At 42.6% G+C, this 23418-nt stretch overlaps 1 protein-coding gene across 1 annotated transcript in view; it reads left to right on the forward strand.

Annotated features, from left to right (window-relative positions):
• Positions 1 to 20325, forward strand: part of sntg1 (syntrophin, gamma 1) — a 35046-nt gene extending 14721 nt beyond the window's left edge. Inside the window, exons 5-19 of the mRNA XM_084007837.1 lie at positions 669 to 725; positions 904 to 961; positions 1053 to 1096; positions 1443 to 1484; positions 1767 to 1869; positions 2458 to 2540; positions 2800 to 2930; positions 4249 to 4378; positions 10358 to 10396; positions 11422 to 11538; positions 15159 to 15230; positions 15766 to 15918; positions 16076 to 16168; positions 18368 to 18478; positions 18616 to 20325. Of these exons, the coding sequence (XP_083863963.1) occupies positions 669 to 725; positions 904 to 961; positions 1053 to 1096; positions 1443 to 1484; positions 1767 to 1869; positions 2458 to 2540; positions 2800 to 2930; positions 4249 to 4378; positions 10358 to 10396; positions 11422 to 11538; positions 15159 to 15230; positions 15766 to 15918; positions 16076 to 16168; positions 18368 to 18478; positions 18616 to 18798 (1416 nt within the window). The 3' untranslated portion in view covers positions 18799 to 20325. The remainder of the gene's footprint in view (positions 1 to 668; positions 726 to 903; positions 962 to 1052; positions 1097 to 1442; positions 1485 to 1766; positions 1870 to 2457; positions 2541 to 2799; positions 2931 to 4248; positions 4379 to 10357; positions 10397 to 11421; positions 11539 to 15158; positions 15231 to 15765; positions 15919 to 16075; positions 16169 to 18367; positions 18479 to 18615) is intronic.
• Positions 20326 to 23418: the final 3093 nt, after the last annotated feature.

The following is a 23418-nucleotide window of genomic DNA, read 5'->3' on the forward strand; positions in this document are numbered from 1 at the left end:
GACTGGATGTAAACCATTTGAATGGTAATGTGCGTCTGATAACATAAAAGCACTGTGTAGCTGAGGCAAAGTTATTTTCATGAAATATATTTTCCAATATATTTCAGGATATGGCAAATGTATGCCTAGTCACACACAACTTCTATTAAAAGCAATGAACTGTGTTCCACTTGGACATTTTGCAAAGTACACTTTGAAAAGAGCGTTCTGTCCAAAATGTCTTGTCTACTCCTTTTTATTTATTTATTTATGTATTTTTTATTTGACAGGCACCGTGCATATTAATACACATAACGTAAATATGCCACATTTAGCCAGAAGGCTAGTTTCCATGTCCAGTCCCTGGCCAGATGTAACAACAGGCTCCCTAAACCGTAAATAAGTAATAATAATGTACGTAAATGTTGCTCACAATCGTTCATTTATCGAATGGAAGAAAGGTTAAACATGAGAATATTATTATCTGCTTCTACTTCATATATACTGTATATGTATGTACCTTATAGAATGATATAAGGTTGTATAACTTAGTGTCTTATTCTGCACTGATTTCATTCTGGTTGCATTTGAGGTCTGACCGAAGCTGCCCCTCCTACTTGTGTGGTCGGCTCCCTCAGCTTCAGCATCAGTCTGAACTCATTTCTCGGCTCTAACTGAATCTCTTCCAGGAGAGGACTGTAACGATCAGGAGGCAGACAATTGGAGGGTTTGGCCTGAGCATCAAGGTAATTTAGATCCCATCTGATGAGGCTGCTCGTCCCGACCGCTTTGAATTAAATCCAAACAAGTGTTATTGATCACTGTATTGTCAAACTGAAATAACGGCCTTTCTTCACTGCAAATTGGTTTGCTTTTGAGTGTTTGTGAACGTTTTTAATTCCATGGAATGGTTTTTGTCATCAGGGTGGAGCAGAGCATAAAATCCCCGTTGTGGTATCAAAAATATCAAAAGAACAAAAAGGTATATTGTGTTTTTTTATATTGTGTGTAACAAAAACCGTCCATTTTCCGCCCCTAGTTTGTTTTCATTAAAGTGATTTTCTTTTTTCCAGCTGAACTCTCTGGGCTGCTTTTCATCGGTGACGGCATCCTTCAGGTGAAATGCCAACGCTCTTATTTATACATCCTACTCTGCAAAATAATGAATGTGTCCACAAAACTGGGTGAATGTCACATCCCTAGTCTTTCATTTGTCACATGTATTCCCAAAAAAAAAAAAAAAAAACGATCTCTCCCAGCTCATCTGAAGCAGAGGAAACATTTACAAGCCAGCCAAAGACGCTCTGTATTCATGGCAACTGTGCATGTGACTCTTATTTAGTTTTGGGCGCAGATGCCATAACAGTTATTATTCCTGCCTCATTAATCATTTTGAAGATAGAGCTACGGTGATGTGATGCCAGCAGTATTATTTAGGGTAACGCTGTTACTGTTGTTTCCAGATAAATGGAATAAACGTTAGAAGTTATCGCCACGAGGAAGTGGTAAGCTGTCATCTCATATCTCATATTTTGCAACAGTGCACTGCAAGAGCTCTTTTGACAGCTTATCTTGTCTCACTTCAGGATTTGTATCTTTTTGGCATGTAAAGCCAATTGCTTCTGTTTCATGCTTTTTTTTCTTCTTTTATAAATGTAACTGCAAGAAATGTGTGTGTAAATCTCTTATCTTTGCTTTCCACTCTTAGTGAAATGTTGGCACCCAATGTTTCATCACAGCAAGCGGCTGCTATGAAAATCTCCCCGCGTTTTTTTTAAACATCGCAGGTCCAGGTTTTGAGAAACGCCGGTGAAGAAGTGACTCTCACCGTCTCTTTCCTTAAGAAGACTCCTGCCTTTCTGAAACTGCCCCTGTGTGAAGACTGCACCTGTAAGGAACCTCCACACGCACTCTTTCATTCAAGACGAGGCCTATTATCATCATTACCTCACTGCAAAAATAATTAAGCATGGGTATTTATAGCTGGTATTAATTTCAGTCTAGGACTGGGCGACTGTAAACTGCAAAGAGTCACTTTGAGAATTACAAATATAGTTGCTACACATTTTCTGCAGAGAGGAAGCGGAGGGCTTCACAAAAGATGCTCGATTAAACTGAAAGAATTGGCGACGCTCATTGTGGCGTAATTTATTGCTCTTGCGTGGGAAAGCTTCGGCCTCCGCCATCAGACATGAAAGCGTTCATGAAACCCTTTCATACGTGGATATAGGACAGGTTGACTGGCCATCCAACCGGTCGCCTGAATACAAATCAGCACAGAGCAGTAACACCTCACTGGAGGAGAACAGGGTAACATACTTTTGTTTGTGTTCCTCCTATGATTGGCTGCGGTTGGGGACCTTGAAATAGATGGAGGTGAAATAGATAAAGGTGAAATAGATGGAGGTGAAATAGATGGAGGTGTTGCTCTGAGTTTGGGAGCTTTACTTTCTTTTTGTGTCCCCACTGTGCATTCAGGCATCCCCAGCGACCAGAGTAGCGGGACCTCCTCTCCTCTGTGCGATAGCGGCCTGCACTTGAACTACCATCCTAACAACACGGTACTCATTAGCTTCTTCTTTGACTTTTCTATAACCGTGCAGCGGCGTTCCCGCCGCCATAAAAGTTGTTTCCATGCAACTGTCACTGCTCGCTGATAAGCTCTATCTTTATCCTGTGAGGAGGGTGAATCAGCTTCCCTCCCGGCCTGCCTTTGCACCTGCAGCAACAAACAGCAGCAGGACTCCCGTGCGTCGCCTGTTGGAAATGTGCGACGTGGGAGACGACGAGCTCCTTTAATTGCGTTTCACACTTCTGCAGGACACGCTGTCCTGCTCGTCTTGGCCCACGTCCCCGGGGCTCCGATGGGAGAAGAGATGGGTGGACCTGCGCCTTATTCCACTGCTTCACTCGCGCCTGTCGCAGTACAACCCGGGCTCTGACGTCTGCAGGTAAGCTGCGGGACCTCCATCCTGAAGGATCAGCGGTGTCTTTATCACCTGCAGAGCTGTTATCTGCCTGTGAGGCTCTACAAAGATCTCTTACTTGTTAAATGCTCCGGGCTTCTCGGATGGAGCTAAATGCCAGGCCTAATCTGTAAAGATGTCATTTTTTTGTGCTATTTATTCAATCCAAAATATCGTCTGCCATGAAACCGATACTGCATAGGAGATGTTTGATGTAATAAGCCATTAAGTGGTCAGTAAATATAGTTTAGTTTTACAACCAGCGGATGATTTTAGATCGATTAGCCATTTAGTGGGCAATAGGATGTGTTTATTTTATGACAGAATGAAAGTCATCTTTTATCACATCAGATTTAAAACAGATCAGGGTAAAAAAAAATGTAATTTGTGAAACCTAATTTTTTTATTTTGGTTATGAAATAATAATTAGGCTCTGTTTTAATGTGTTAATGTGTTGTTTACAGTAGTTATCGTTTGTATTTTTGTAATAACAATGTGTCAAATGACAACAATGGGAAAGAGGTCGCTTGTAAAGAACTTACTGAGGATTATCACCTGAATTTGCAGCTTCCCTTGACTTGCCAGAGCTTTATTGTTGTTGATATTATAATTGTTATTGTTATTATCATTATTAGCTGTCTGGTTGCAATTCACTCTCACTGCTCTCGCATCGGGCAGCAAAGAGGCAAAAAAGAAGCTAAAAAACCCTGTTCACTGGCTGCTGAGCCCCAAACAGCAGACTGTAGTTGGTGATTAGCTGGTGAACATCGTGGCACATTAAGCAGCTAAAAAGGCAATATTGGTTTTAAAGACTAAAAACAGCTAGCAGAGTAAAAGAGATGAATTATTTCTCTGATATTCGATGATTCCAACTCCTGGATGCAACTGCTTGGTGACCACTTTGTGGCCCCCAAGTGGCCAAAAAGGCAATTGCGGGTTTAAAAAGAATAGTTTTTCATTTTACTGCATTATTATTGTTAGATAAGAAGTGTTGCATGTGGATTTTCAGAGAGTCTGCCCAGAGTTTTACAGGTTTGAATAAAATGACCACCCAGACATAATTAATTAAGAGCAATCAGCCCCCAGCCACTGTAATGTGTTTCGTGACTCTGTGTGATGCTGATGACAACCCGAAAATAAAGTTGAGGAAATTGCATTTTGCATCCGCTACTGATACGAATGGAAACGATTGGCTCAGTTGAACGTCGTGAGTGAATGAAAGTGGTTATGAATATTAGAAAAGGTTGTTATAAAAGGTTAATTGACCCCGTGATCTCGATTGTTTTTCTCTTACTTCTTTCAGAAACAATGCTTTCCAGGTCATAGCTGTGGATGGAGTTTGCAGCGGTGTTCTCCAGTTCCAAACAGCTGAAGACTGCTTGGACTGGCTCCAGGCAATAGCGAGTAACATTTCCAGTCTCACCAAGCACAATGTGAGTATGAAATAATAACACTTGTCAGCTGTGCCGCCTCGTGCCGTCCTCCATGTAAACCAATAAGATGTTCGGTTGGGAGTTAATGCCAAAGAGTTTCAGTCTGTGGCACGTCGAACAGTCCCTGTGCAAATGTCACGGCATTAAGTAGACACATACTAATGCCTTTTTGCACTAAGAGTAAAGTACACATTTATTTCTAGAAGCCCAAGGTCACAGGAACAGCGGTTGTGCTGCACTGCACTAATCCCTCCAGCCGAACCCATGCTCTTATTATCTATAATTCAACGTAGTACGTTATACAATAATGATAGCAAGAGGCAGCAGAAACAAAGAAGGATCCCGTCTTCTTCCTCTTGGGGTGAGCATAAAATTCTCACTTTAAAGAACCCATCCCCAGATGGAGGGACGATGCTCAGCAGGAAGATCAAATACAAACACTGCTAACAAGCTCCATCATGTGCAGTGGCTCATACAAAAACCTGACAAAAAGTATCTATTTTTGACACATTTATCAGCACCAGTGCAGTGCCCGTTGACAATGTGCCTGTTCAGAATGGGCAGGAGGCTCGGCCTGTGGTGCTGAGCTGCTCGCGGTTAGAAACGCTGGCGAAATACACTGTGGTTCACAGGGAAAAGTATCGAATGATGTTACTATTCTAACTCACTGGACGCCAAAGTAACTTAAAAAGACCCCCAGAGCAACCGTATACTATTTACTGTGTGCTTCTTCTCTACAGAAAAACATACTGATATTATATCGACAGAGAAATGTTTCTGGTTACATTGCAGATTTTGATTTTGACTCACAAAATGCAACAATTCAAACATTATTATGTATTAAACTATCTGGCATAGAACTGCAGGTTACACCTTGAACAAGTTAAGTACGTTTCACTTGAAGTGAACATCAGTTTAAAAAGTTAGTGTCACTCGTGTGGTGAAAGCACACCGGAGTCACGACCCGTTCACGTTCACACCCGTGAAACACACTCGGTTCGACTCTGCTTCCTGTCTGCTTGCATCGACTCCAGGGAAGTGAAGAAGAGTCCGGTTGTGAAGGGAAAGCCAGTCTAGCTGTGTCCCAGTTCGATGGCCGCATCCTTCGGAGGCTGCATTTGGAGAATGAATGCGTGTCCCATTTCCAAGCGCCCTCCTCTTAGCAGATTCAGAGGGTCCTGATGGATCCTTCACAGCTCACCTTAACCCGAGATTTGTCGCGCACCAGCGCTGATTGCATTTTAAGACGGCAACTAGGAGAGTATCAACTGCCGTAGATGCACCAGAATACACTTTCCCAGCATGAAATATATCATGTGGTGGTTGTGCCGGTACGAAATGTCCTCCAGCACAATATCATTTAGAAACAATACATCTCTGGATCCATTTTGATCGTATAACGTTAGTTACCTCTCCGATGCTCTTTCATGTCAACCGCAGCTGTTTGCTAAGCGTCGGCGAACAGCGGGTGACCAGGAAACCCTCTGTAGACCAGACCCTCTCATTTAGGAGGCTCTGCTCAGCCTTCGCAGTCTTCAAAGGATGCGGCCGATGTAGTCCACGCAGGCTGCAGCCTCTGAAGGATGCGGCCGCTGATTTGGGATGCAACTAATGAGCAGACAACAGGTAATCTGTTGTCTGCAGCAGAGCCTACCCCCCCCCCCCCCCCCCCAGAGTGATGTGTGCCTGTTCATTCAATGTTTATAAATGTTTGTCAGATTCGACAAAGCTCTCCCTTGGGTCCCCTGCTGTGAAACACCCTGCTAGTGTGAATTAGATTAGATAGATGAGCCGTTCTCTAGAGGTGTGCGAAGGACAGACAGACAGACAGACAGGGATTCCTCACTGTATAGACATTTATAGGTCGGATCGATAGATTTTTGGGTATTTCCAAGCAGCATACTTTAAATTCCATTTCTCGAGGACTTGTTAAGCCGCCTCGTACAACGATGTAACCAGCGAGTAGTGCCGGCTCTCCACACAACACGAATACCACATACAGAGAGCAGTGGGGAAAAGGGGGGATTTGTAATTATCATGTGTCCACCGGCGAGGCTTTGTGTGTGAGAGAGAGACAGTCTGTGGGGAATAATGGAGGCCTGGTTAATTGGAGTGGATGAAGTGAGGGATGTACTAAACAGAACTATTCTGGCAGACTAAACTGCCTGAATGACCTCAACAATGGAGCGTGGATTTCTCTGTCTGGCGTTGTGGAGTTGTGTGAGTGAGATAGCGACCCAGATGGATGTGGCATAGACAGATTTCTGCTGAAAGAAACGGACGTCTAATGGAATTGACTTTGATTTTGACACGGCATCAGTGATGCCAATTATTAATAAGCTTCAATATTCCTTAGACAATGACCTGCGCTCCCAAGAGGGAGACAAGTCATCGCCACCGGAATTTAATATTGTCGTGATGTGACGTCGGCTTCTACTTTTTTTTTTTGCTGCACACAGGAAGCGCGCCATTCACCTCAGTTTAGAAGCAATCATTTTCTTCAGAAAGTGCCTTCGCCGGTAATAGAAAGTGAATTGAAACGTGACAAGAAAATCCAAAAGAGATGCTGTCTCTTTAGCAACAGGGTGTCCAGCCATGCTAGCAGCTCTGTGAGGCTGTACTCGGGCACCATGACGACACCATGACGACGCTAACATACTAAAGTATGATATTTACCTTGTGGAGAATTTTACGGTACGCCAAGGTTTCTGACAAACAGAGATTTTGATGATGGTTGAAAAGTGAAGGGATCGTTAAAAAATAGTGCAATTTGTCAATGAAGGTTCATTGATCTAACAGAGTGACCATCAATGTCCAGCAGCTGTTATTTCAGTCTGAACCAACAGACCAGACCTGAAGCTGATTTAAAGTTAATATAACAGATGTATATGAAACATTATATTCACTATCATTCAGCTTAATTGCTCCAAACAGGATGGCAATTCTAACATATTTAATAATTTCTTATAATATCTTATAATTCACACACTAGATATTGTCTCATTTTGTTTTGTAATATAATGTGTTGTGTTTGTGCGATTTTGTGTTCTCATTTAGTGCTGCACATCGAGGTGCCCTTTTGGGACAAATAAAGTGATTTATTGATTGATTTATTATGCTGAGGATCAGAGTCCCACAAAGACCTTAAAAAACCCAATAAACTGTAAAACAAGAGAATACTTCAGGGGCTTGTTTAATCAAATGTTCACCCGTTTTTCAAAGTCAAAATAAATATTCATAGATGGACCTTTTTTGTAAAAACATTTAATTAATGGGCTCCACATATTAAACAGGAAACCTTGCAAATGAGATATAAAAATGGACAGAAATAACACAAACACCTAAAAATGTGTGAACTGAATTTAGAGTGAGTCATCCTTTGCCTGCAGAGCAGCTTCAGTCTGTCTTTGATAGCTGCAACTGAGCTGTTTGGTATCAATCATTCCGCCGTTTGTCAGGAAAAATGTCGTTAAATTGCTGGACAGAAAGGTGCATCAGTGTTACAAACTACTGGCACAGAAATGCAGCATATGTGGGAACTTCATAACATTTACAAGGCTTTTTAAAGATCCACAGTATGGGACCCTTGGGGCATTTTAGCAACCTGCTTTTAAAATTCAGTGTTTTTAACTGTACTTGTTTTAATGGAGTCATGTTTGATTAGCATGTTTTTTAAGTTATGATTAATATTATTCTATTATTCTTCAGTAGCTTGCATTATTGTCCATGTGGCAGGTTTCCTGATGATCCTGAATAAACAAAGGTTATAATAACGGATGCATCACACTGCAATTAGCAGACGGAGCAAGAGATCAGCATTGCCATTAGCAACCATTTTCAGAAATTTGCAACCAAATCATGACCTTTGGTTGCCATCAGTGGCAAAAACTTTTTTAACATCAATAAAGTGAAGACGGCAAACATAAGACTGTGCACCAGAAATAAATAAATATTGAATATATGCAAAAACTTGATGCAAAAACGTTTTAACATCAATAAAGTGAAGACGGCAAACATAAGACTGTGCACCACAAATAAATAAATATTGAATATATGCAAAAACTTGATGCAAAAACGTTTTAACATCAATAAAGTGAAGACGGCAAACATAAGACTGTGCACCACAAATAAATAAATATTGAATATATGCTGCATTAGTGACATTTAAATATCTGTGTGCGTTTACTTACAGTCAGTGCTTAAGGAAAGGTGAAACTAGGGTCAACATAACCGACAAACCTGCAAATTGATTCAACCGACAAAGAACCAACTCGAACAAAAAACACATTTTTACTGCAAAACAAGAACAACATGACATTTACGTTAGTGCGCTGACATATAACGGCACAGTATGTAAATTATTCAAACTATATGGTGACTAAAAATGTCAACTCTATTTTTCAGTTTGTCAAGCAAAAGCCTTTGAAACGTTAGTGTTGAGCCTGGAAAACAAAAGAGTGTAGGATGTTTCTGATCATTGTAAGAATCACAATAACTCCAGCTGTCACATTCATGAAAGCATGCAGAGCGTGATTCAGATAATTGTAGCTCAATGCCACTCACACTCCATCTTCTGACCAATAGCTTCCCGTGCAGTCGCACTACATTAAACGGCAGCCAATGACGCTGGCTCGTTGGTCTGGCTTTCACCCCAATGTAACCGGTAAATTGGCGGTTTGATCCCCGGCTCTCGACTACACATCATCCTTGGCCAACATACCGGACCCCGAATCGCCCCCGAAGGCGGTTCCGTCAGGGTGCGAATGTGCGTGAAATCCTGATGGGCAGGTAGCACCTTGTCTGGCAGCCTCTGTCATCAGCATAGTATCAATATGAATGTGTGTGTGAATGTGTGTGTGAGTGGTTGGAAGACTAGAAAAGTGCGATGTAAATACATTCACCAAACTGGCTGTCAGTCACATCTCAGCTGTGGGAAGGGACGAGATGGACGGGAGGACATTTCTGTTCAACACAAACAAAAACTCACCTGAGTTCAAATCCAAAACGATACAAACACAAAGAGGACATTTGAATTATTTATGTTACTGCTTTATATTTGGTAGCTGGAGAGACGAGTGAGGAGTCGGAGAGAAAAAGGTCAGGTGTTGAAGACGGAGGATAGTGTGATTTTACCGAAACACATTTATATTCAGATGTGCTGCGATCATCTCTTCTGTGTTGTCAGATTGTAGTGGATCATCAACCCTGATTCTTATTGTTTGCTTTCCAAACTTCTTAAAATGCTAATATTTAGATCAGGGACAATGAAAACGTTTCAGGCTGGTGTGTCCCCAAAGCTCCCTGGCCTCCTGGTATTTACAAAAGGGTGACTGACACGATGACAACCAACAGCGGAATCCAAACACAGACACTGCCGCCGCCAGTATATATATATATATTTATATATATATCCAAACACTGCTCACATCTTGGCAGTTATTTGTTTCGTGTCAGTTCCTCCACTGAAAAAAACAAAAACAACCTCTGTAAGATTTCAAAGGCTGTGACTCGCCTCTAGGATGGGTTCGGGTCCGGAATGCTTAATTTGCTGTTCTGCTGCTAAGAAAGTTATATTGATAGTATAGTATAGGATTAGAGGCGAGTGATACCTGTGATCTGAGCAGAATGTTTTAATTTAAAGCCTGACTGCTCTCTCGATAGTTTCCCCCGCTTTTATTATCACGGAGGGAATGGATTTTTTTAAATGGACATTTTTTTTTTCTCTCTTTCAGGAAGAGCCCCGGGTCCTTGTGGAAATGACTATCTATCTCATTTTCTAATTTGCATGCATTGAATAAATGAAGTAGCTCTAAGAGTATCCATTCAGTGCTGTGGTTAACATGTTAGCACAGATACCGTTCCTATTCATAGTTTGTTTTTCACAGTCTCCCCACTGTTAGATTTCTACCTGTAATCGGTGTCTGATTGTTAGCGGGAGATATGTTAACGAGCTGTTGATGTTGTTGTTTAATTGAACAGGTGAAGAAGATTAACCGAAACTTTCCAGTTAACCAGCAGGTAAGATGTTTCTCCAGGAAGCGGCTGAGCTCCCGCTGCTCGTTTTTCATTTCCTTCTTTTGCTTTGACTGACTCTCATTTTGTGTTTTTCATCCGCATCTTAAACATCAAGTGAATCTAACCGGGTCAGTTAGTCACAGAAAAAGGCAAAGTACAATCTTGCCAACTATTGCAACACAAGGAGAACGTTTGCGTCATTAAAACCCGTCCGCTGAGAAATCATCAGAAAACAACTTGAGTGCCTTCAGTCAGTTAACTGGCGGTGTTAATTTTGGGTCTAAACGCGGGGAGGTGATGTGATGGTGGGGCTCCTTTTTTGTTTTGTTTTCTTATTTGTATTGTCTGACAAATTCTTTCACTTGACAATTATTTTAGCAAATGAAATGGCATGAGACACGACTACTCGTCCCGGATTGTTCATTGGCTTGTTTTGTCATCCAAGAAAAAACTCCAAACTGAAAAAACAAGGCAACCATTTCACTCGGGCTGCAGTCAGTCTGGATTTAATGAGCACTGATGGGGAGACACGTTTGATGTCTCAGATCCTTCGCTTTACTTTCTTTCTCGGGCCGTAGACCATATCACATTCCATCAGATTTGCTTTTATTTTTCTCAATGCATTACTTGATTAAAAACCAAACATATGCTAATATTAAATAACAAATGTTTATTGTGTGAATGATTTGAACCAATGATGTGAATGCTGCATGTGTGCAGAACAGCAGCAGAGTCTACCCCAAACCTGATCCGATGTGAAACATGCATTCTATTTGGTATTGATCCTATTGATGCCAGTATTGACAGCCAATATTGACAGCAGTGTCAATACTATAGGAAGAGAGCTGGTCATCCTTTAACATGTTAATTTCAGAAGATGTTGCTCATAGATTAAGAAAATAGGTTTTCAGGGCTTTTTAAACAATTTCTTAATTTTAGTTTCTTCCATATCGTCCATCCCCCGTTTGCCTGTGATCCCTGTTTTTACCTTCCACATCCCTCACGACCACAATGCATCTCTTTGATAGATTATCTACATGGGCTGGGTGGACGAGAAGGAGCAGGACTCCGTTCAGGACCGAATGTATTCACCAAAGTTCCTCGCTTTGAGAGGTTCCTCGCTCTTCAAGTTTTCAGCACCTCCCGTGAGTCCTCGTCTGACGCATGCCAACTTCTCCTTCAAACCGTCAAACTTCGGCGATGAATTGAATGTCGTTTAACTCCATGGGAGATTATTCATTTCATGTTAATGCATTGTTGAAGGGGGAGATGCTTTCCTGTTAGGAAAAAAAAGAAGGAAGCAGTTCACTCATAATCCTTTGTGCCGCATTGATCTTCCTCTTGATTGATGATGAACATTAAATCTGTTTACATTCTGCCAGCCACTTAAGTGATTATGACAAGAAGGATAAGCTGTTGAAGGTACTGGAGATGAGAAAAGATTGATAGAAAGCTGGAATTGCCAGCTCACCTCGATGGCGCTCTTGTAAATGGAATATGCTAATGTGAGTGGATGGTGGAATATAGGAGGCTGCTTGTTCAGGCGATCCAACAGGATTCTTCATTACTGAACACTATTTACCTCCAGTTTGAGGAATATCTACCCTCCAACGGAAAGATGAAAGTTTTGAAAAACCACAACATTCATCAATAATTGATCCCTGGCTAAACCCCATGCATGCACACCAAACAGTGATTGACCAATCACAGCTTAGCAACCGTAACTAGGCACAGAGAATTGCACACTGGTCAAGAGTCGGTTTTCTCTGCATGCTGAAGCGGTGTAACGGTAGTGAGAGAGACACTGACAAATGTTTGTTTTTCTTAAACGCACTGGAAGTGTTTTAATCTGCTTTGACGTTAATGTCAAACAGTGCTGTTCCTAAATGTCAGTGTCTGGTTTAGCGTTAGTATTAACATTTATCTGTTGTTGGTTAAAACAACCAACGAGCCACATTTGCATGAATTATTTTTAAAAGTTGAATAGTGAAAAGTGGTTTGTCTGCCAATATTGTAAAGCGGAGAGCTTGTGAGTGTGGTGGGGGTTTGCAAACATCCATCCATCCATCCATCCATTTTCTTCCGTGACATAGTCACTCCAGCGTGTCCTGGGTCTTCCTCGGGGTCTCCTCCCGGTGGGGCATGCCTGGAACACCTCCCGAGGGAGGCGTCCAGGGGGCATCCGATACAGATGCCCGAGCCACCTCAACTGGCTCCTCTCGATGTGGAGGAGCAGCGGCTCTACTCCGAGCTCCCCCCGTGTGACGGAGCTCCTCACCCTATCTCTAAGGGAGCGCCCCGCCACCCTGCGGAGGAAGCTCATTTCAGCCGCTTGTATCCGGGATCTTATTCTTTCGGTCATGACCCAAAGTTCATGACCATAGGTGAGGGTAGGAACGTAGATTGACCGGTAAACCGAGAGCTTCGCCTTTCGGCTTAGCTCTCTCTTTACCACGACGGACCGATACAGCGACCGCATTACTGCAGCCGCTGCACCGATCCGCCTGTCAATCTCGCGTTCAATCCCTCCCTCACTCGTGAACAAGACCCCAAGATACTTAAACTCCTCCACTTGAGGCAGGAACTCCCCCCCGACCTGGAGGGAGCAAGCCACCTTTTTCCGGTCGAGAACCATGGCCTCAGATTTGGAGGTGCTAATCCTCATCCCGGCTGCTTCACACTCGGCTGCAAACCGCCCCAGGACATGCTGGAGGTCCTGGCTCGAAGGAGCCAACAAGACCACATCGTCCGCAAAAAGCAGGGATGAAATCCAGTGGCTCCCGAACCAGATCCCCTCCGGCCCACGGCTGCGCCTAGAAATCCTGTCCATAAAAATAATGAACAGGACCGGTGACAAAGGGCAGCCCTGCCGGAGTCCAACATGCACCTGGAACAGGTCTGACTTACTGCCGGCAATGCGAACCAAGCTCCAGCTCCGGTCATACAGGGACCGAACGGCCCTTAGCAGAGGGCCCCCGACCCCGTACTCCCGAAGTACCTCCCACAGAATGCCACGAGGGACACGGTCGAATGCTCGAAGTATTCCTTCCACCGCCCGACGATATCCCCAGTCGAAGTCAGCAGCTCCCCACCTCCACCGTAAACAGTGTTGGTGGAACACTGCTTCCCCTTCCTGAGGCGCCGGATGGTTTGCCAGAATTTCCTCGAGGCCGACCGATAGTCCTCCTCCATGGCCTCCCCGAACTCTTCCCAGACCCGAACTTTTGCTTCAGCGACCGCCCGTGCTGCAGCACGCTTGGCCTGCCGGTACCCGTCAGCTGCCTCGGGAGTCCCCCGAGCCAACCAGGTTCGGTAGGACTCCTTCTTCAGCTTGACAGCATCCCTTACTTCCGGTGTCCACCACCGGGTTCGGGGATTGCCACCACGACAGCACCGGAGACCTTACGGCCACAGCTTCAACAGCCGCGTCAACAATGGAAGCAGAGAACAAGGTCCATTCGGACTCAATGTCCCCAGCCTCCCTCGGGATCTGGTCATAGCTCTCCCGGAGGTGGGAGTTGAAGACCTCCCTGACAGAGGGTTCCACCAGACGTTCCCAGCAGACCCTCACAACGCGTTTAGGTCTGCCAAGTCTGTCCAGCTTCCTCCCCTGCCAGCGGATCCAACTCACCACCAGGTGGTGATCAGTTGACAGCTCAGCCCCTCTCTTCACCCGAGTGTCCAAAACATACGGCCGGAGGTCAGATGACACAACCACGAAGTCGATCATTGACCTCCGGCCTAGGGTGTCCTGGTGCCATGTGCACTGATGGACACCCTTATGTTTGAACATGGTGTTCGTTATGGACAAACCGTGACCAGCACAGAAGTCCAATAACAGAACCCCACTCGGGTTCTGATCGGGGAGGCCGTTCCTCCCAATCACGCCCCTCCAGGTAACACTGTCGTTGCCCACGTGAGCGTTGAAGTCCCCCAGTAAAACAATGGAGTCCCCGGTTGGAGCACTCTCAAGTACCCCTCCCAAGGACTCCAAGAAGGCCGGGTACTCTGCACTGCTGTTTGGCCCATAGGCCGAAACAACAGTGAGAGACCTATCCCCGACCCGAAGGCGCAGGGAAACGACCCTCTCGTTCACCGGGGAAAACTCCAACACATGGCGGCTGAGCTGGGGGGCTATGAGCAAGCCCACACCAGCTCGGCGCCTTTAACCGCGGGCAACTCCAGAGTAGAAGAGAGTCCAGCCTCTCTCAAGGAGTTGGGTTCCAGAGCCCAGACTGTGCGTGGAGGTGAGCCCGACTACCTGTAGCCGGTAGCGCTCTACCTCCCGCACTAGCTCAGGCTCTTTACCCCCCAGTGAGGTGACATTCCATGTCCCTATGGCTAGAGTCACCGTCCGGGGATTGGGTCGCCGGGGCACCCGCCCAGGACAGCCACCCAAATCCCACCGCACCGGCCCCTTCTGAACCCTCCTGCGGGTGGTGGGCCTACAGGAGGGCGGGCCCACGTCGCTCTTTCGGGCTGTGCCCGGCCGGGTCCCGTGGGCACAGACCCGGCCACCAGGCGCTCGCCTGCGAGCCCCAACCCCGGGCCTGGCTCCAGGGTGGGGCCCCGGTGACGCCAATCCGGGCGACGTGAACTTCCTCGATTTTAACTTCTTCATTAAGGGCTTTGGTTTGCAAACATGTTATTGTAATTTTATTTCAAAGTATTTTCCGTTTTACTTTAAGGAACAATGATTCTGCTTTCTTTCCCTTTTTATTAGAGCCATTGTTCTAATCAAACATAACATGTATGCATTTTTCAGGTGACAACATGGGACTGGACCAGAGCAGAGAAAAGTTTTACCGTGTATGAGATCATGTGCAAGATTTTAAAGGTAAGGCAACCACTTCTTTTTTTCTTCCTTGACCATTTAGAGAAGCCCCCCCTCCTACCGGATACATTGAGAGAATATAAAGTAGAAAACTGAGGAATGCATTTCTACAGCTCACTGATTCATTTGGATGAGTTCTACTTCAATCCACAGACACACTCAAGTTTTTTTTGATTGTATTGTTCATTCTCTGCAGGTTCCTGGTCACTTTGGATTTCATTATGAGAATTTATTTGCAATTTATTAGCTTGAAACTCACAACGGCAAATTTGATTCATCTAGATTCACATATTAAATCAGATATTAGCTGACCTCCTCTGCCATACCCATTACACAATGCTATTTGAATTACATAAAGCTATAAAACAGATGCATTTGGGTAAAAATAGTGTGCATTACCTTAAATTACCTTAAATCTGCAGCCTCTTCAGAGTAACAAAACCTCCTTTCAGATTCAGGAAACGGCATCGCTGTCGTCCTTTTGTTACGTCTCCGTCACTCTGCCCGTATGTACCTGATCAGCATCGTCTTCTCTCAGGACAACGACCTCCTGGACAAGAGGAAGCACTGCTTCAGCGTCCAGACGGAGAGCGGGGAGGACATGTTCTTCAGCGTGGAGCTGGAGGGCGAGCTGCTGATCTGGGAAAAGGCCTTTCAGATGGCCACTTTCCTGGAGGTGGAGAGGATACAGGTTTTAAAACTTGGGATGATTTTTAATCTTAACACACGGTGGCCGATCAGTCGTCTCGCTACAACGATCGACGATGCTCATGTGACGTTTTCAGCGGAGGGGAAAAAAAAGAGGCTTTGGAGTCTTGTTGGTAACATGTTGTTCTCCTGTTCTGTAGTGTAAAACATACGCCTGTATCATGGAGAGCCACCTGATGGGACTTACAGTTGACTTCAGCATGGGCTTCGTGTGCTTTGATGCAGCTTCTAAGGTGAGTGTGACACGGTGCTTTAGCATCAAGAGTGCCTCAGCCTCCCCTTTTTAGTATTTTTTTTTGAGTTACTAAACACTGTTTGTGTATCTTGGGAGTGTCAGCACATTTTGTTTTGACGGCTCCCCACACACACTCACTCACACACACACACACACTTTTGGGCCTTAAAGTGTGAGAGCCATGCAGACGTCTCCACTGGTGCTGATAATGTGGATGAGCAGGACACAAACACCGCCATATTGTTCTCTAAGATTTTGGCCTTATCTCCGGCAACGTGAAGCAACAATGTCACACAAGGAAAAATAAAAAGGTTGCCAGCGTATTGTTTGCAGAGAGAAATGCACAAACCCCACAATCCATCTGTAAACTGCAATGGCAGACAATCCACTTGGTCGGATTACTTTGTAATTAAAAAGCCGCTCTCTGCAAATTTAAAAGAAAAATAATTGGATGTTAGAATTAGTTTCAATCAGAAACAGCACAAATAGAACTGTTTGACAAGTTGATCTGTATCTGCTGGCTCGGGATCCAATGAGATATTTTATTATTATTATTTATATTGATCAAAAGCAGCAACGTGCCCGTACTAAAAAAACATATAGACCATGTTTCGCAAGTATTTATAATATTTAAAAACATAATACTTTTTTTTTACTTTATTATTTCTCGCATCTATGCTTTCCTTCATAGACATGTGACATGAAGGGGTACATGAAAAACAATCAAATTATCCTAAATATAATCAAAGCAGGCTCCATTTCTCACTTAGATATTCAAGATTATCCGGATAAAGAAAATTCAACACAAGTGGGGTTTTTTTTATCCTGATCCGTGATAAAAATCTTACATCGCCTCATCACTAGTGGATAAATGGTTAAAGCACTGTAGAATAGTCCGTCAATAATTTAGCTGTAGGTCCTCTCTTTGATCAGTATGATATGAATGAGGACAGAAAGGATGGATCATAAACTGCATTCTTGCTCCGGTAGAAGAAGTATTCAGATCCTTAAGTAGACGCAGTAATACCACGCCAAGATAGATTCATCTACTGTCCATTCAGACAAGTCCTCTCTTGCTCTCAGTCCCCCAGGTGCATGCTGGTCCTGTACCTGCCTACCTGTATGAAACCAGAGCCTGGTCTAACAGAACAATCTGAACAAATACCAGGAAAAACAACATACTTGACCTAAACTCACCATAACTAAAGTGAATATCCAGAACAAAGCAAATATTCTAAATACATGAAAAAGGGCTCTTGCAGGATCAAAAGTGAAAAAATGGTCGTTATGACTATGTCATTATAAGAATGGCCACTGTCAGTGTTATGCCATTAAACATTATAATGTTTGAATAATGTTGGATTTGTACTGCTCCATTAATGTTAGAGCCTTAGTTAATGTAGCTGATGGAAGCAGAGCTAAATGATCTTAACTTAATAAATCTGTTGGGTGATTTATTTTATAGCAATGTATGAATAATAAATGTAAAACCCTAATCTCTATCCAGTATCGGCAGCTGTCACACATTTAAGAGTATATTTACTAAAATTATAAATATACAATAGCATAACACGTACTTACGTAAATGTGAGCATTGCAGACGCAGAGTGTGGTGATATGAGGAAACCGAATGAACACACAGATATAATGTAACAGGAGGTGCTTGTGATCGGCATGAAGATGCTGATATTGTCTCCTCTGTCACGTTGGGTGTGAAAGGAAAGCCGGAGAGGTGACACTCGTCCCGTTCCACTCTGATTACGTTTCATGAACATCCGATTTAAACGTGTTTATTTTGTGTGTGCCAGATCTCACAGTGAGACTTCTTGCGTGCGGTTAAACATTATTTCTTGTGCTGTAATGAATTAGCTTGGTGACACGGTAATTATTACGCGTGCATATTCATGTGAAAGCGTGGCCAGCTGTCTACCTGAGGAGGAAGTCTGGAAACAGTATGGCTCAGTGTGCAGCTTTTGTTTATTCACTCGAACAATAGCTGAAGGTCGCAAAAAAAAAGTTTCCATCTTGCAAAAAATGTTCTCGCCGGCTGATCTGCTGACGTTTCTCACTCGGCCCATGTGGATTTTTAACATGGATTATTCATGAAATAGTGACGTAAGAGGGAATTAAATAAAGGTTTATCGTTTTTTAGTTAAAGCCACGCTCGTATCGTCTTTTGTCCTTTTATACATTTCAGGCAGTCCTGTGGAGATACAAGTTCTCCCAACTAAAAGGATCGTCTGACGATGGAAAAAGCAAGATCAAGTTTTTATTCCAAAATCAAGACTCCAAATCCATTGAAGCAAAGGTAATTCACTTTGAGAGATCCTTTAATGCCGCTCTTCAAGCGAAAGGTTATTCAACGGGCCTTTCAAAGCAACAAGGTTATTGAAAATGAATTACTCGCGCACGACTTGAGCATCGATTTGTTTTTTTCTCTTTCAGGAGCTGGAGTTCTCAAACCTCTTCGCCGTGCTTCATTGTATTCACGCTTTTTTTGCTGCCAAAGTCGCCTGCCTGGACCCCATTTTTCTGGAGAGTCAAGGCACGGCGACCACCGCCGGCTTCCCTTCTCTTTGCAGCATCTCGTGTAATTCACAGCCACCTAAACTCAAATACGCCACCTGACGGATGCTGCACTTCAGTTGTGACCGTGATCAGGAGAACTGAAAGTGATGACATTATGGAGGACGGCTGCATAAAGCAGTGGAATAAAAGACCTTTGTTGGGAGATGTACTTAATATCTGGTGAGGAGTTCCAGATTTCTAGGGTTTCCTGGAACACAAACCACTACTTTGAGAAACTTCACAATGAGTGGACACAAAATGATTCTAAAATGTTTTTTTAAAGTGATTTTGTCCTCTTTCTTGATCCTCCGACATCCTCATGAGTTCTTTCCCCAAGCTGCTCTGCTTTTCTATGTCATTTTATTCAAGATTTGGAGAGTTTAAACCGAGTTGAGCCTTTTTGTTCCACATCAGACATCACTTGGACACTGGATACGATGATGTAATATGATGACACTTTCTATATTTCATTTCTTTGTGTGCGTTCTTGAGGTGAAAACTTTTGCCTCCGTTTATACTTGAATTTTATTTCCACTGGAGTGTAATTAGAGTCCAACTAAAAGCTAAATGGCAGCATAAATCTGATTCTGGATCTAATAACTTGGATAAAACTTAATTACACAGACGTTTGCTGGCAACTCTGGTTGGATGAAAGGAACGCTCTTGATGTGTTTGTATGAATATACTGAGTAGTTTATTTTTCTCTGTATGTCGTTTACGCAGAGGTTGAGGTAAGAATGGCTGTATGAAGGTATAGTTTTATGGTACGGATGAAAGAATGACCAACCACACATAATCTATAATCTAACAATCAAACTAAACATGATTAGAAAACACCTTCCATCATGTTTATAGCATTTTCTCCCCAGATCTTGATTATGTAAATAAACACTGACATTCAAATGAACTCAAAAGAATTATGAATTACAGTGATTACTTGAGGGATTACTTGTAGGGATTATGGCATTTTGTTAATTTGATGTGCACCAGAGACGACCAGGTAGATAACCGCATAACCTTGTGCGCTCTTTGTCGTCTGTACTCCGTGGACCAATTCAGAGGAGTGAAATTAGTGATGGTTGTGTTTTGGGATAGCTTGTAAATACGACTACTTTTCATTGACAATAAAAACAAATAAAAAAATGGCCTTCGAAGGTTTGAGATACCCCTTTAAACTTCACTCTGCATTAAAGTGTTTATCAACGCAGCAGAGTGACAACTAAACTATCATATTCAAAACGAGTTCAGGTCAATTAGCGCAATTAGTCACGCTCTTACCTTCCATTTACAAAGCAGACTGGGAACAGAAGAGGCCCGTGGGTAAGTAAACTCTAGAGGATTGCAAATTAAATGGGGTCAGTGAAGTGCTTTGCACTGTGCGGGCTTGTTAAGCTGACATGAGTGTCTGAGGGAGAGTAATGCTGGTGCGGTCTATGCAAAGAAGGAAGTCTTGAGTGATGCTTCTGTCCTATAAAATTATCTTGCTTCACATACCCTTATATCACAGGATCTAGAGAATGAGGTTTATTTTTTGCAGATGTTTTATTAACAAATATGCTGTGAAGTAAATTAATAAATAAGACCTTTTATAACACGGCTCCCTTGTGGTGGGTTTCATTTTTTCATGTGTTGGCCGATTTAGCACATGAAGTTGAGTTTACATGACAGGAATAATTCACGACACCCACTGATGCTGAAGCCGAAAGCAAGCGAAATAAGTGCAAAATGTCCAAAAATCATTTAATGACACACCAGCAGTACACATATAAACTTGATAACATTTAGACACTTGATGTCATTTTGAGACACCGTTACATTTTCTTCATTTAAATCAATTTTACTACATTTCAAGTCCATTACAGAGTAAAACCAAATGTCACACAGCATAACGTCCTGGTTACCAGTGTGGGAATGGGACGAAGGAAAGAACACAAGAAGCTCCAGGTATGTTTGTTTTGTTCACCTGGGAAACGAGTCGGGCGGGGTCTAGCAGTTGGTGACCGGTTCAACACGGCAATGTTTAAAAAAATAATGACATCACTGTGGCTCGTGGTGAACATGGTTATATCCGGCCATTTTAAAAGTTGCATTAACTAATTAACCTATGGTTTGATGCACCGAACGGCGAGCACGTCAAGTGGAGCGAATCAAACACACCCACGCGTTACGTCATCATCAACAGGTGCACGTCGTTTTGTCCAGCTAATTGCTAAATGCTGCAATGTTCCTCCAGCAGTGATACGTGTAGATATGCTCTATCTATCTGTTGAAGGAGCGCACTGGGGACTGGTTCCACTGGGAGTTCATATGCACTGGGAACAGCGAAGGGGAGTAGCTGAGGACTTTGGCGGTAATGATGGAGGCTCACAGACTGTCTTCTGATTGGTGAGTGCAGCAACACGCTCGCCGTGACGTCTGGAACTTTCTCCGGAGGAGAACCGGGAACATTTTTCAAATGAGTTTGTTTGTGTCTGTGGAGTTAAAATGATACGTGTTGACGTTACTTTGCTGATATTTTATTCTGCTGTAAGAAGTGTGAAGTAGTTTGGCTCAATGTTGTTGCTGCACCCGCCGTGGTGTCCGTTTGTATGGTGTGCTGTTGGTTGTAGCCCAGCATGTTAATGGAGGCTCATTTATTTTATAGCATCAGCCTATGCATTTTTGGTCTTCACCCTTCTTTCCACTGTTAAACCTGTAACACAGTATAATTTGCTCATTTAATGGACATACCTTTTTACTTTCACCAAAGTATATTTTTACACAAACAATGAGGCCTACTCGAGGAAAGTGTCTTTCAAGTAAAATCATAGTAATTGTCTATAACTGTGGCCCTGAACACGAACCGCTACTTCAGAAAACTCATAATGAGGCAGTGGACACGAAATGTGCGATTTTTAAAGTGGATTGTACTTTTTCTTGATCCTCCTACTTTCCCCATGAGTCCTTGACTAAGCTGTTCTGCTTTTCTATATCATTTTATTCAAGACGTGGAGAGTTTTTAAACCAAGTCGAGCCTTTTTGTTCCACATCAGACAACATTACTTGACTGTCTGTGAGGATTTGTCTGGACACTGGATATGATGATGTAATATGATGACACTTTCTATATTTAATTTTGTGTTCTACATACTTTTTAAAACTTTTATCAAAATACATTTTGACACTACTTGAGGAAAGTTTTTTTTTTTTTTTTTTTTTTTAAAGTATGATCCTTGTACTTGAGTAAAACGATTCCAGTACTCTTTGCATCTCATTAAAGCTGCTATTGCATTATAGGAATAGCTTTAATTCCTCTATTTCAACAGTGGCTTTCCATTTTCACATTCTTTCATATAAAATTAAATTGTTCCGTCAGTGTACTGCACGGTTGAACAAACCATTTTTACACAACATCTTCCATTTCACAACATGCACGTTACGGCAGTCAAACGTATAGAGGACGTTTTTGTAATGCAGAGTCTCGGGTTTCATGTGCAGATAAGGGCCTGTTGTACTGCAACAACCGTACACAAGTGAACATCTATAAATATGACAGAAAAGCCATAATATGAGGTTAGATCAAAACCTATTTTTCTTTGTGTTATTAATAATTAAAGTAGCAGTTACAAAGGCGGGCAAAAAAAAAAGGTATTGGCACTTTTCCATGTTTTTTTTTTTTTTTAATATGCTTGTAATGACGCCTCGTTGACTACTGGACCACCTCGCTCACATTCTCTAACATCACTGACAAATGAGACACAAAAAAGTGATTTGAAAGAGACATAATGATTGTGACCTTTTTATTTTTGTGCCAAACATTTACGGAGAAACAACACATTTTCAAAATGAAGTGCACGCACTATGAGAAATCACCCTGGGCCTGTTAACAGCAGTAACACAACTGTTTTGGCTCTTATCAAATCAACTCAATATAGAAGCACAGAGGTGTCCATGACTTGGTCTCTACCGGGTGCCATTTTTGTAGTCAAATCTGGTCCACATTAAATGTGACCACAGCAATCACATTCACTTTGGTGCAAGGCGTGACCTGAGTGTCGAGGTTGTAGGTCCCCTGCTTCAATGCTTAATGTGCTCTCTAATTAGCAATTACGTTTTCGATAATGGTATATAAAACGTTTGCATGCTTGTAATTGGTCATGAGAATTTGAATGGCTACTACACAAATCAAATGGGACTATGAAGTTATTGGTAATTAGAGGCTGAGAAATGATTCCATTATTGCTCACTTGCGAAGCTTTCCCATGAATGTAAAAAAAAAAAAAAAAAAGACAAAATAAATGTAACCTCTTCACACACAAACGGCTAATATAATAATCACTCCTGTTTTGAAACAAAATATTTTTCATTACACCAGAACAAAAATGAAAGACTTAAAGCACAAATATATCTTATCTATTTAACAGACAGCAGTGGAGTTTTGATCTACAGAGTTCCCAGTGTCAAGATACAGTACAGCAAGAGGGCGCTACAACAAATCAAATTCAACGGTATGCAGAATCCTATGATAACAACATATAGATCACTTTTTATATTGAATAGAATTAATATCAACAACATTCAACTCAGCTTTTGGAATACTAAATGATGCATTCAAAGTAAGATGAACAAAATCTCCAAAGTCTGTGACTGTAAAGAAGGAAGGAAACGTGTGACATCGATCAGTGATGTGCTGTTTTCATG

The sequence above is a fragment of the Eutrigla gurnardus genome (assembly GCF_963514095.1).
Source record: "Eutrigla gurnardus genome assembly, chromosome: 4".
In the NCBI taxonomy this organism is placed as follows: domain Eukaryota; kingdom Metazoa; phylum Chordata; class Actinopteri; order Perciformes; family Triglidae; genus Eutrigla; species Eutrigla gurnardus.